Source organism: Nicotiana attenuata, chromosome 1, assembly GCF_001879085.1.
Source record: "Nicotiana attenuata strain UT chromosome 1, NIATTr2, whole genome shotgun sequence".
Classification (NCBI taxonomy): Eukaryota; Viridiplantae; Streptophyta; class Magnoliopsida; order Solanales; family Solanaceae; genus Nicotiana; species Nicotiana attenuata.
In genome coordinates this window covers 9,237,242-9,250,480 of record NC_031989.1, presented here as the reverse complement: position 1 = coordinate 9,250,480, position 13,239 = coordinate 9,237,242, and the positions used below count along the sequence as shown (strand labels likewise).

General features: G+C 39.7%; 1 protein-coding gene across 1 annotated transcript; it reads left to right on the top strand.

Annotated features, from left to right (window-relative positions):
- Nucleotides 9,330-12,727, top strand: LOC109232871 (mavicyanin-like). Its single transcript, XM_019398558.1, has 2 exons — nucleotides 9,330-9,434; nucleotides 12,437-12,727. The coding sequence occupies exons 1-2, from the start codon at nucleotides 9,330-9,332 to the stop codon at nucleotides 12,725-12,727; spliced, it is 396 nt and encodes a 131-aa protein (XP_019254103.1).

The following is a 13,239-nucleotide window of genomic DNA, read 5'->3' as shown; positions in this document are numbered from 1 at the left end:
ACTTAAGATTAGGAAACATGATAAAGTTATAACCACATTCAACAATGAAATTCCACTTTAATTGCATCACTCATTATATGCCAAGTTTGTTAATGGCTCATTATTTCTAATATTAGGAGGTGTAGTTTCAAAAAATAAAATAAATAAAATAAATAATAAATAAAATATAAGCAATTACATGGAATCATAAGAAGTAAAGATAGAGAAATAAAAGATAAATAATGTACAAAGAAAAATATATTTTAAGTTTTCAAAAGAAATTGAAAAGTAAAAATAAAAAAATAAAAATAATAGAAACAAAAAGTTATAAAGCAAATAAATTAAAATAAAATGAAAAGGAAATAAACTAAAAAGCAACCTTGTTAGTTGTTATTACACAGTGTAATTACCATCAATTCTCACCTCCCCCTTGAGAATTGGAGAGTGTAATTATACCCCTCCAACTACACCCAGTTCCATGCTGACCAAGTAATTACTTGGCCAAACAAACATGCCAAAATGTGTAATTACACCAAAATCCATTTCCAAGGCTTTCTAAACAGGCTCTTAATATTTACTATTAATTCTAAATTATTGTGCTTATATTTTTCTTGAACTAAGGATTTACGGGAAACGACTTCTCTATCTTCATAAAATAAGGGTAAAATTTGTGTACATGTTACTCTTTCCAAATCGCACTATTTGGGATTATATTGGTATATTATTGTTGTTGTAAATTCTAACATAAAATCTTTAAATCTTTTGAATAAAATTTATATAATTAGAGATCACATAAAAATAAAATATGCCATAATAGTTAATTTTTCAAAGTATTTATAAAAATATGATCAAATAAAAGTATTTTTAACTCTCTCACATCAAATGAAACAAAGAAAATAAAGTATCGAAGTTCGTGCGTTCTGAATTCCTAATCTATGCATCTAACTAGATTTCGAAGAAAGATGATTAATTTGTTACTGGAAAAAGAGTGCTGATGTAACAATAGTCATGATTATGAGATTAATAGTTTCCATCACAAAGTCCTAATTCTTACATTTAAGTTGTTAAATCCTCAAATAAAGCCCCAAATCCATTAGGCTATGAAACAAATTCGTATAACACCTTCAAGATATCACCTTTAGCATTTCTTTTGGGGCTATTTCTATTTGGTAAAAATAGTGATATATATTTATATAGTCTAGATTGTCAATGAGACAAAGAAAAAGAAAAAGATTGTCAATGATAACGTTTTTTTTATTTACTGGCAGTACGATATTTTTCATCGGTTACTTTATTAAGAGATATAACTCTCAATATTTGTCACTTTAAAAGATTAAGAGACATTAATTTTATTCCAACTTAATCGTTTCAAAAAGTCATATAGCCATTAATTACTTAATAATAGTTATTTGGTCAAACACTAATGAATGCAATAAAATAATTTTCTTAAATGATCCGGGGTGGCTCAAGCACATTCGAGACCAAAGTTTAATATGAGATTTAAATTTTTAAAAGAAAGTTATAAGATATGTTTTTATTTGAAATCTATTCCTCTTACTTTTTGAGATACAAAGTTATTAATAATCTTTTTTATAATCGATTTTCTCTAATAGTTCTTTTTCAATTGATAACATAGCGAACTTATTTAACCTTTCTTGAGATATTGTTGATCTTAGATAAGATTTTAGAGAGCAATAGAAGTATAGAATTATTGGAAGCTTATTGTTGAACACTTGAAATAATCAAATATTGGAGAAAGAAAGTAAGTAATGAAATCTTGGAGAAAGAAGGTGAGTAAGAATATTACTGAGAAAGAAAAAGAATATGTAAGGGTTTCTAAAATATGAAGAGATTGGGAAAAAATATATTGATTTGAACAAATTAAGAATGGAGAGTAAAATTTTGACATGTAATCTAATAAAAAAAGTAAAAAAATTAAAACATTGGAAAAAAATATTCATCTACCTATTTTTTAAGTAAGTCAAATTATTACTTTGTTTATATATCTAGAGAGCCTTTTTTTGTATTAGAAATTTTATTTTTATAAACTTATTATTTTTTTTGAAATGGGGCCTCCCAAATTTGGGGAGCAAGGCACAAGCCTTACGTTCATAACTTTAGAACCGGCCTGACACGAAACAGTATATATGTGGAAGCAAGTGAAAAGAAAGTAAAATAAATTCTATACTCTCGAAAGTAGGCATTGGTCCTGACATCCCTGCAACTATTATTCTCAATAAAAATGCCCTACTTATTTCTTATGAAATTACTCTCGAGTCCTGTTTAAAATAAAAGTATCGATTAAGCGTGGAGTAGTACTAATAAATTAATTAGACATTGTTATTCTTTAGGCAAATAGCTAGCCTTGTCAAATCGCACATGCTTAGTTAAAGCAGGCATTAGCCGGCTGACTTCACAACTTCAACATCCTATAAAAATATGCTCCTACATATCTTTAAAACATCGATCCAGCTTAACAAAAACATTCTACAAACAGAAAATCAAATTAAGAAAGCTTTCAAAAGCAATACACAATTGACAATTCCACTAGTACTTCCAAATGGCGGCCTTGAAAGATTTCTTGATTGCACTTGTTATAGTTATAGGGTAAAATTTAACCCTCAGTATCTCTACGCTAGCGGGCGCGCCCAATGAGTGTACGCCGACCAACGTAGCGGGTACGACTCGGCCGTGAGGACAAAAGCAGCGTCGTTTAGAACTCAGCGTCTACACTAGAAAGACGTTACCTATCTCTGTAACTTTTTGATTCTTTCGAGGAAGGTCTTCTATTATATAAAGGAGACCTCCACATTGTAAAGGGGGGCTATCTGATCTAATACAACTCTCTCATTTTCTATCTTTCTCTCTCTATATCTCTACTTCCGATTAATATATCTTATGAACATACATTGTCATCCTTCTAACACTGGATCTATAACAAACATTATCATCTTTGCATCTCTAGGATTATTATATTTGATTACGATTTACCCTTCCTCTATTTTTTGATTGTTTTATCGCTTACAAAGTGCATCAACAACTTTTAAGTCAAAACCATAGTATCCACCTAGAGATCAACCAACCACTATTCTCTACACCACTCAAAAACAGGAAATGGCCGAAAACAACGCCAGATCGAAAGCCATAATGGGTGTCACAACCAATCTCCTAGGTCCTCTCAACGAGGCCAGTGATGATGGCATCCTGAATGAAACCCCAAGCATCACACCAAGTGCAGAGATCTCTCCTTCCCCATCCGAAGGTCTGACGATCTTACGCAAGGGAGCTTCCACATCTACAGCCACGGAAGCACCCTCCGCGGTCAAAGAGCTATTGGAAAGATGGCTAACAAGCGCTTTAAGTGGCTTGATTGAAAAGCCACCGCAAAGTAACGTCGTATTTACACCAACGGTAGGTACCATTGCTGCGGTGGGTGAACCAGAAGTTACACTGGTAAATAACAGACCCATCGAGACGCAAACCAACGATGGCACGCTAACAGCCATCTTAAAGAAGATTGAAGAAATAGAAAATGAAAACGAGGCACTCCGCGATCAGATGAAGGAACATCAAGAGAGGGTCGACAAGATCCCCGGTGCTCCCAAGTTACTACCAAAACGCGACGTAGGAAGATTCGTCGAACAACCATACACCGAAGAAGCTGCTCCTCACTCCACCCCTAAAACCTTCAAAATGCCTCCATACTTGAGGGTCTATGACGGAACCACCGATCCCGAGGACCACCTGATCCACCACGTCACTGCCGTGAAAGGCAACGACCTATCAAAAGAACAGGTACCTTCAGTACCACTGAAGAAGTTTGGCGAGACATTGACAGGAGGGGCCTTAACATGGTACTCTCAGCTACCGGCTAAAGCGATATCAACGTTCGAGGAAATGGCGGATAAATTCGTCACAGCCCATGCAGGCGCGAAGAAAGCAGAAGCCAGGGTAAACGACATCTTCGCCATCAGGCAAAACGCAGGCGAGGGACTCAGGGACTTCCTGGCAAGGTTTAACATGGTAAGAATGAGCCTACCAAATGTATTGGAGGGTATGGCAGTCGCCGCTTTCCAGAACGGGCTAAGCAGAAATGGTTCAAGGGCGACCAAGAAACTGCTGAGCCGCCTCATGAAATATCCCCCTACCACATGGGAGGAAATCCATAACGCTTATTGCGCAGAGGTGCGAGCGGACGAGGATGACCTAAACGGGCCGACCCAACGGTTAACGGCGATACATTCAGAAACGAGGAGAGATCGACGGAACGAAGGACGACAAGAACCACTCCCTCGTTCCAACAGAGAGCGACATTAGCCGTACACCAGATCCTCCCATCCGCCCCCAAGGCACACAGACGCACTACAGCGACACGTCGCCCCACTACGAAACGAAAGAGGTACGCCCCCTTTATTAACGGCCCATAACTTTTGTGTGTCTCCTTCAGAGTTAGTGTACGCACTGGAGAAGCTAGGCACCAAGGTGCACTGGCCGCAAAAGATGAAATCAGACCCTGCCACAAGGAAATCAAACGCCCTGTGTGAGTTCCATCAGGAACGAGGGCACAAAACCGAAGATTGCATCGGCCTACGGCAAGAAGTGGTCAGGATGCTAAACCAGGGATACCTAAGGGAGCTACTCAGTGACAAAGGAAAAATAAACTTTGCACGCGGACGGGAACAGTCCCACGGACCGCCAAAGCCACCTTCCCCAACTCGCACGATAAACATGATCGTCGGAGGCGGCGACGAGGCAGCGATCAATCATGTCAAACTCGCCACCACACACAGGCTAAAGCGGACCATCGCCCACGAACGGTATGAGGACTTCGAAGATAGTATCACCTTCGATAAGTCCGATGCCGACGGTTTGTCTTTTCCTCATTATGATGCTTTAGTTATCACTTTACGTATCGCTGATACGGATGTTAAAAGAGTCATGATCGATGATGCAAGCGGCGCCTGTATTATCCACCCAAGGGTCCTCATACAAATGGGACTCGAGGATAAGGTAATACCGCGCTGTATAACACTAACTGGTTTTAACAATGCAGTAGAACGGACGTCCGGAGAAATAGCACTGCCCGTCTTAGCAGGAGGAGTCACGCTGGAAACAACTTTCCACGTGATGAACCAAGAAACGCGTACAAAAGTCATCATAAGGACGCCATGGATACACGCCATGCGAGCGGTCCCTTCAGCCACTACTAAGTGATAAATTTCCTACCCCATGAGGAATATTCAGCATTCCGAGGCGAGCCACAAGCGCACAAGAATGCTACAGAATAGCCCAAGACTGCGCCACCACCAACAGCTAAGGGGCGAGCGCGGAGGGCATAGCAATTAGCCGTGTCGGGAACTAAGGTCCACCCTATTAACGGACGTGATCAAAGACCCCGACATCGTGGAGGCCTGTAAGGCAACCCGTCGAAGACCTCGACCCAAGTCCAATTGGACAAAGTCGATCCTACAAAGAAAAGCCTATTCGGGCAAGGTCTTCGCAACCAAGTAAGTATTGTGAATTCTTAACTAACCATGCAGATTTGTTCGCCTTTTCCCATTCAGATATGCCGGGAAATCCCGCGAGACATCCACCCCACAAGCTGAATGTCGATCCCTACATCACCCGTACGACAGATGAGGAGAAAAATTCAACGCTGCTATCAACGAAGCGGTTTGGTAAAGAAGTAGAATGAGCTACTAGCGCAAGTGGCTCCATCAGAGAATCAAAATACCCCGAGTGGGCGCCAAGTAGTCATGGTAAAGAAGAAAGAACGGGAAGTGGAGAATGTGCGTAGATTTCACCGATCTGAACAAGGCATGCCCCGAAAGTTCATTCCCACTACCCCACATCGACCAATTGATCGACGCACTGCGGGCAATGAACTACTGAGTTTCCTAGACGCCTACTCCGGCTACAATCAAATCATGATGGCCGAGAGGACCAAGAGAAGACAACTTTATCACCACCAAGGGACTTACTGTTAACAAGTAATACCCTTCGGGCTCAAAAAATGCGGGGGCTACATACCAGAGGCTGGTAACCAAAATGTTCAAAGAGCAACTCGGTAAGACTATGGAGGTCTATATCGACGACATGCTGGTAAAAGTCACAAAAAAAGAGGACCCACTGACCATACTGAAAGAAGCCTTCGAATATTGAGAAAATACGGGATGAAACTGAACCCGAGAAATGCAGCGCTTCGGCGTGGCATCTGGAAAATTCTTAGGGTTCCTTCGTATCACAACGAGGTATCGAAGTCAAGTCCAGATCAAATCAAAGTGATAGACGCAATACCAGAGATACTAAACAGCAAAAAGCAGGTGCAAAAACTGACCGGGCGAATAGCCGCTTTGTTAGGTTCATCTCACGCGTCTCGGACAGATGCCACAAGTTTTTTAGTGTGCTAAGAAAAGACAATGGGTTTGCAATGGAACGAAAGAATCATCGAAGCTCTGAAGAAAATTAAAGGCCGTACGCTAAATCTTCCACCGTACACTGCTAGCCAAAAGCTGACCCCAGGCAAAACCACTGCTGGTGTATCTGGCCGTCGTCCGAGGTTGTCCGTCAGCGCGTCCTAGTCCGCGAAAACGAAAGGTACACAATCTCCTATTTACTATATTAGCAAAACCCTACGTGGACGCCGAAACACGGTATCCACACCTTGAAAAATTAAGCTTTGGCATTGGTCGTAGCTTCACGAAAGCTCCGACCCTACTTCCAATGCCACCCCACTAAAGGTCGTGACGACCTTTCCCTTGAGAAGTATCCTACATAAACCTGAGTTATCAGGCAGACTCGCCCGATGGGCCATAGAGCTCAGTGAGCACGATATCTCGTATCACCCAAGGAGCGCCATCAAGTCGCAAGTACTTGCCGACTTCGTAGCCGACTTCAGCGCAGAGATCTTACCAGAAGCGAAATTCGAGGCGCGCCCTGCCCTCTCTGACGCCGACCTGTGGACTCTTTACACTGACGGCACCGCTAACGCCTCGGGCTCGGGACTGCGACTCGTTCTCGAGGTCCCCANTGCAGCACCATCACCTACCTCTCCAACGGCGCCTGGCGAGCCAACTTCTAGAATGCGTGCCGGCCTAGCATCGGGAACGGCCCTACCATGGGGAACCAGCCTCCCAGTACGGATGGCATGCGCCATGAGAACAGGCCGTGACTCCCGACGAGCCTCACTCGCCCCCTCATCTACCGTAGCTACCCCCTTGCCGGTTATCAACCGACGCCTCTTTCTTTCCGGCGCTTCCTCGCTATTGGAAGACCCCTCCACAACTCGGGGAGACGGCATCAAAGGAGGCGCTGCCCTCTCTGACGTTGCCATAAGCAGCGGATGAGGAACCTCTGTGGCGTCATCACTGGGCAAACCGCAGGGTATGAACCCGCCTTCCGAATCGGTTCCCGCCTCAGGTAAAGCGACGACTCTCTTTGCCCGCTTCTTAGAGACGCCCCGACCTGCCAAAAACGAACGAGTCAAAAAACGACTACGTAAGGAATCCCCAAACCATAGCCAAGAATTTTTACCTGATGGGCCGTACTGTCGAAGAAAGGCAGCCCAGGTGCGGCATTCCTCCGCATAGGGTATTATTCTTCCTACCCACAGTTTTATGTCATCGACAAGTTGGGGAGGAGAGGCCCTCGCTGCAAAAAAAAAAAAGGGAAGAAGAAAAAAGGAAAGCAAAGGCCACAATGGCCCTACAGACAAAAGCGCAAGCACCACTAAGGTTTACAAACAGAAACACTCACGTTCGGAATTCCATTTTTCCGGGAAACCCTCGGGATTCGACACCAGGTGCTCCGTCCTGATGAAGAAGTATTTAAGCCAAAAACGGCGGTTGGGCTTGTCGTCGGCTTGAACGACCAGGCCCTTTGCGCCACGACCTTTCAACTGCAGCATAGTGCCCCTCAGGTAGCCGGCGCTGAACAACTGCAAGAGGTGATGTACTGAGACGCTGCACCCGGCCCTGGCCGCATAGGTGGTCATGATGCGGCATACCTTCAAAGTATAAGGGGTGAGCTGGGCCGGGCACACGTTGTAAAAGCGGCAGAGCTCCTCCACCAGAGTATATACAGGAAGGTCGTAACCAACCAAGAACGGGTACTCGTAGAAGGCGCAATACCCAGGCCGGTGCACGTTGGCGTAATCCGTTCCGGCCGGAACCATATCCACATGATCCGGAATGCGGTGCGTCTCTCGCAACTCGTCTAAATGGGATTGAAGCAAAATGCTGCGCTCCCAGGGAAGATCAGGGCTTTTAGTCGGGAAATCCCTGCGAACGTGCATCTCCCTCGGAAGGACGTTGTCTATGCTGAGGGGAACGAGGGCCTTCTCCGCCTTTCTCCCTTCACCACCAGAAGATGGCGGAACCCTAGACGGGATATTATCCTTGGCCTTTTTATTATTTTGTCCGCGTTTCGCCATAATAACGCTACTTGAGAAAAGAGGCACTGACAAAGGGAAGTGTATTTCAATAGAAATGGGAAATTCCTTCACAAAATAATGGTTACAGGAATGAAAGGCAATAGGATGTATCAGAAAATACTTTTCCGAGTTTTGAAAGTAGAATCGGATCAAATTCCTCTCATACTTATAAGGACAAATTGCGCAGAAATCGAAGGGTCATGATTCAAAACGTGCGCCGAAAACCAAAACGTCACTTCATCCTCTGAACTGCCTCGGGGGCATATATAATGATGATGCATACAGGCGATGACATCATTCCAAAAAGGGAGCCACGCGTCAGCAGCTCAATAGCGTCATACGTTTCACTTCATATTACCGCCCCTAGTCGAGGTTAAATCCTCCTACGACGAGGTTCGCATTTCCGCCCGCCGAAGACGCCCACCAAACGCGTCTCCAACGAGCGGAGGGACTAACTGTATATGGTCAAATTTAACCCTCAGTATCTCTACGCCAGCGGGCGCGCCCAATGAGTGTACGCCGACCAACGTAGCGGGTACGACTCGGCCGTGAGGACGAAAGCGGCGTCGTTTAGAACTCAGCGTCTACACTAGAAAGACATTACCTATCTCTGTAACTTTTTGATTCTTTCGAGGAAGGTCTTCTATTATATAAAGGAGACCTCCACATTGTAAAGGGGGGGCTATCTGATCTAATACAACTCTCTCATTTTCTATCTTTCTCTCTCTATATCTCTACTTCCGATTAATATATCTTATGAACATACATTGTCATCCTTCTAACACTGGATCTATAACAAACATTATCATCTTTGCATCTCTAGGATTATTATATTTGATTACGATTTACCCTTCCTCTATTTTTTGATTGTTTTATCGCTTACAAAGTGCATCAACAACTTTTAAGCCAAACAGTTAGCATGGCTGTAACTCCAGCAATGGCAACTGAACATTGGGTTGGGGATGATCAAGGTTGGAAACTCAACTTCGACTACAAAGCATGGGCTGAAAGCAAAGAGTTCCATGTTGGAGATACGCTCAGTATGTTAGTTAACATCATTCTTTTTTGGATATATATTATGTTTTGGCGTAACATGTAAAGTTACTGCACGTGACCAGGAGGTCACGGGTTCGAGCCGTGAAAACAGCCTCTTGCAAAAATGCATAGTAAGTCTGCGTACGATAGACCCTTGTGGTCCGGCCATTTTGCGGACCCAGCGCATAGCGAGAGCTCAATGCACCGGACTGTATGCCTTAGCTTTTTATAAGTATATAATGCTACTCCCTCCGTTGCAATTTAGGTGATATAATTTGAATCGACATGGAGTTTAAAAAAGAAATAAAGACTTTTGTTGGTCTTAAACATGTCATATCACTTGTGTGGCTATAAAATAATATTACTTCTATTTTCCCAAAATAATATATACTTTAAAGTCCTTAATATTAGGACTTCTTACATAATTCAAATAAGGAAAGATTTAATAATAAAAAATTTAATTAAATTTAAAGTCCTATATATTAGGATAATAACTAAATTACAATATTGTCTAATGTTAAGTTTATTTTTAAAGGGTAAAAAAGGCGAACGACATTTCGCTAAGGGCCTTCGTGCTTTTAATATAGTACTAGTTTTAGCATACGTGCGTTGCACATGTGCATCGCATCAACCAGTAAAATGTATATAGAAAATAAATTGTTCCTTGTGTACCCCATACAGTTGAATACACAACTTCAAAAAATTAAAATATTTTTAAATAATATATTTGAGATATATATAAATATAAAAAAAAGTGAAAGTTCTTGAAATGACGAATATTGATTCGATTTAGCTGGCTTAATAAAGGAATAATTCTTTCCCACATGCCTCAGATGTTTTTTGTGACTTCAGGCTTTGCTCCACCTATTAAAGTTATCCTGTTATCTTTTTTCTTGTGGGATTAATTAGCAAAATTTATTTGATATAAAGAAATCAATGATAAGATTGTAATAATAATATCTTCATCTTCTGTAAATTTATGTTGTTTGAACTTAATGTTAAGTGTCCTTTCGTTAATACTTCAATAAAACGGGTATTTTGCCATGGTTTGTTGTCCTCTTCATTTTTCATTAGTCTCTTACTCCATGTGCCATAGTTAAAAATTAATATTAAATACATGTATAATAGTTCAAGTTTTATATTTCCAAAATATCTCAAAAAATATACGGTACTATATTGGTAGCAAGGTGAGAAAAACACAACTAAATATTTTAGTAAGACTTCGTCTATTTCACCCAAAATAAAATATGATCAAGTTTCAAATAAAACGATTGCCATAATGAACAAGGATAAACTATATATGACACATTATACCGTTTCGATATGAACTTCAGTTATAAAAATAAATTTAGATGAATAAAATTGAACTACTAAGAGAATCTTCAAGTTAATTAAAGATTTAGCAGTCAATCACGGGTTCCTAGCAATTTATGATATAGGAAATTTAGGAAAAAAACTTAACAATTGGGGTTGTCTTTTGAAACTTTCCTCAAATTGCATACACACAAAAAAAAAAGATACATAGAATTAGAATATTCCATATTCAATACAAATATAAAGAAATACAAAAAACAATTCATAGCCATTAAATGAAAAAGAAAAAAAAGATATCCATGCCATCAGAGACGGTGCCGCGATTTAAAGTTACTGGGTTTGGAATTCCAACTATTCTTTCTTCTCGTGGGGGGCATTCTACTAGCAAAGAAGACTCCTATAAGTGGTCGTACCTAGTTGGGGCTTTGTGGTATAATTCTTTGCCGAAAGAGGTCTCCGCCGACCCAACGACTTTGCGATGTGATTGACAAGCAGCGAGGCATGGAACGGAGTTTAATTCACCACGACAAGAGTTCACCAAGTCTAAGAAAGGGCTGTCATCCAACGAGAAGGTGTAAATCAGGTCAACCTTTTTATGTTAGTGGGTTCTAAAGTAAGAATTTATACATATTCAATGAATTTTTTAAGGCAAATACATGATTTGGACTAAAGTCACTGGGTTCGGCCGAACCCGGTGTCGAAGCTCTAGCTGCGCCCCTACATACCATGTTCACTCTAGTGCTCCAAATAATTTGGAAAACATATAATAAACATTAATGAATTTAATAGACAATAATTAATAGAAAATCAACCAGCAATTCGATTCTATATATATTCACTATGTCTTCATATATATATATATATATATATATATATATATCGTTTTAGTCACAAATGATCTATATGAAATATACACAAGAGTTTTACATTGAAGAAAAATTAACTTTTAGATCATAATAAAGGAGAACGAAAGATACAAAACAAAGAAAGATAAATAAATTAAAGATGTAAACTTTACGAACCTGAGTACCTAACAACGACCCATAAATACAGATGATTGGTCGGAGGCCACCAACTTTAGCTTGTGTTAGGAGTACATGTAATAGTTTACATGTTAGAGTTAGACTTTGACTTGGACTCAACATTATACGTATACAAAAATTCAAATATTTAACTTGGAAAAAAGTGTATATGAATAGAACTTTGAAATTCTTTATCAACTTCATAAGATATTTATGTTCCTAATTTGTATATCTACGCAAAAAAAATATAAATAAATTGTTTGATTTATGTAAGGTAAAATTTATTAGTTGATTTTTATGTCCTTACATAGTGATTTAAATAAGGAAAGTTTTAATAAACAAAATTTTAGTTGATTTTTAACTCCTAAACATTAGAAAAATAATTAAATAGCTATTCCTAAATATTAAAAAATTATTAAATGATTATTTCTACATATTAGAAAAATAACTTAAATTACTATTTTGTGCAATGTAAAATCTATTTTAAAGGGTAAAAAAGACGAACAACATTCCTTGGTGCTTTTAATATAGTATAGATAGATATAGATATAGATTACTATATTGAAGTTAAAACTGTGCATATGTTATGCTTTAGTGTCGGTTCAATCTTTCAAAAAGTGGCTAATAATGAACAAAAAATTTGTGCATGGTGCAGTTTTCAAGTAACAGGGGCTTCACAATGTGTTCTAATGCTGAACCCCTCAATTCTGGAAATGATGTGATTGAGCTAAAATCTCCTGGGAAGAGATGGTACTTTTGTGGAGCAAAATATCACTGTCAGCTAGGAATGAAGGTTGCCATTAACGTTCTACCAGAAGTGGGATCTCCTTCTACTGCACCTTCAGGTTCCCCTGCCTCATCAGCTGCTTCTCGGATATTTGGTCCTTCCAAATTTGTTGCTTCCATTGTTTTCCCATTTTCCACGTTCTTGATGATCATCGCATAAGCATGGAGCAGCAAGTGATAGTTTTTTTTTTTTTTTTTTGGTTAATTAGTTCTGTTATTTTTTTTTTCTTTTTCTTTCGTGTTATTGAGATGTATTTCAATATTTCGGAGTTTAATTTGTCACAAAAAATATAAACATTTGACCGTGTATACAAATTTTTATTTGTATTCAAGAATAATGCTCAAGTTTCTTCACTTGATTATATACTCTGCTTAATTAATGATGGAAATACTAACCGTAAAGGAATAACAAGACTCGATTGATTTGGCCTTCTATATCAATTCAAGGTAAAATCCAGCTTTGCTGAACAGTTAGCTTAAGTCGATGGATACTCATTGATAGAAGTCATCTTCACAAAGTTATAACATCTACTTTTCAGTAGCATGTAACTCTTCTATGCATCAACATCTAGTCGTGATTTTAAGATGATGATAGTGTTCAAACATTTGATCCAATTTTCATTCACCAGAGTAGTAGTTCTCTGATGCTAAATAAATTTACAGTTGATCAGC

Excerpts from the sequence above, each read along its gene's own strand:
- LOC109232871 (XM_019398558.1), top strand. The coding sequence starts at position 9,330 with ATGGCTGTAACTCCAGCAATGGCAACTGAACATTGGGTTGGGGATGAT. Across the intron at positions 9,435-12,436 it reads CTGAAAGCAAAGAGTTCCAT|TTTTCAAGTAACAGGGGCTT; the intron begins GTTGGAGATACG and ends TGCATGGTGCAG.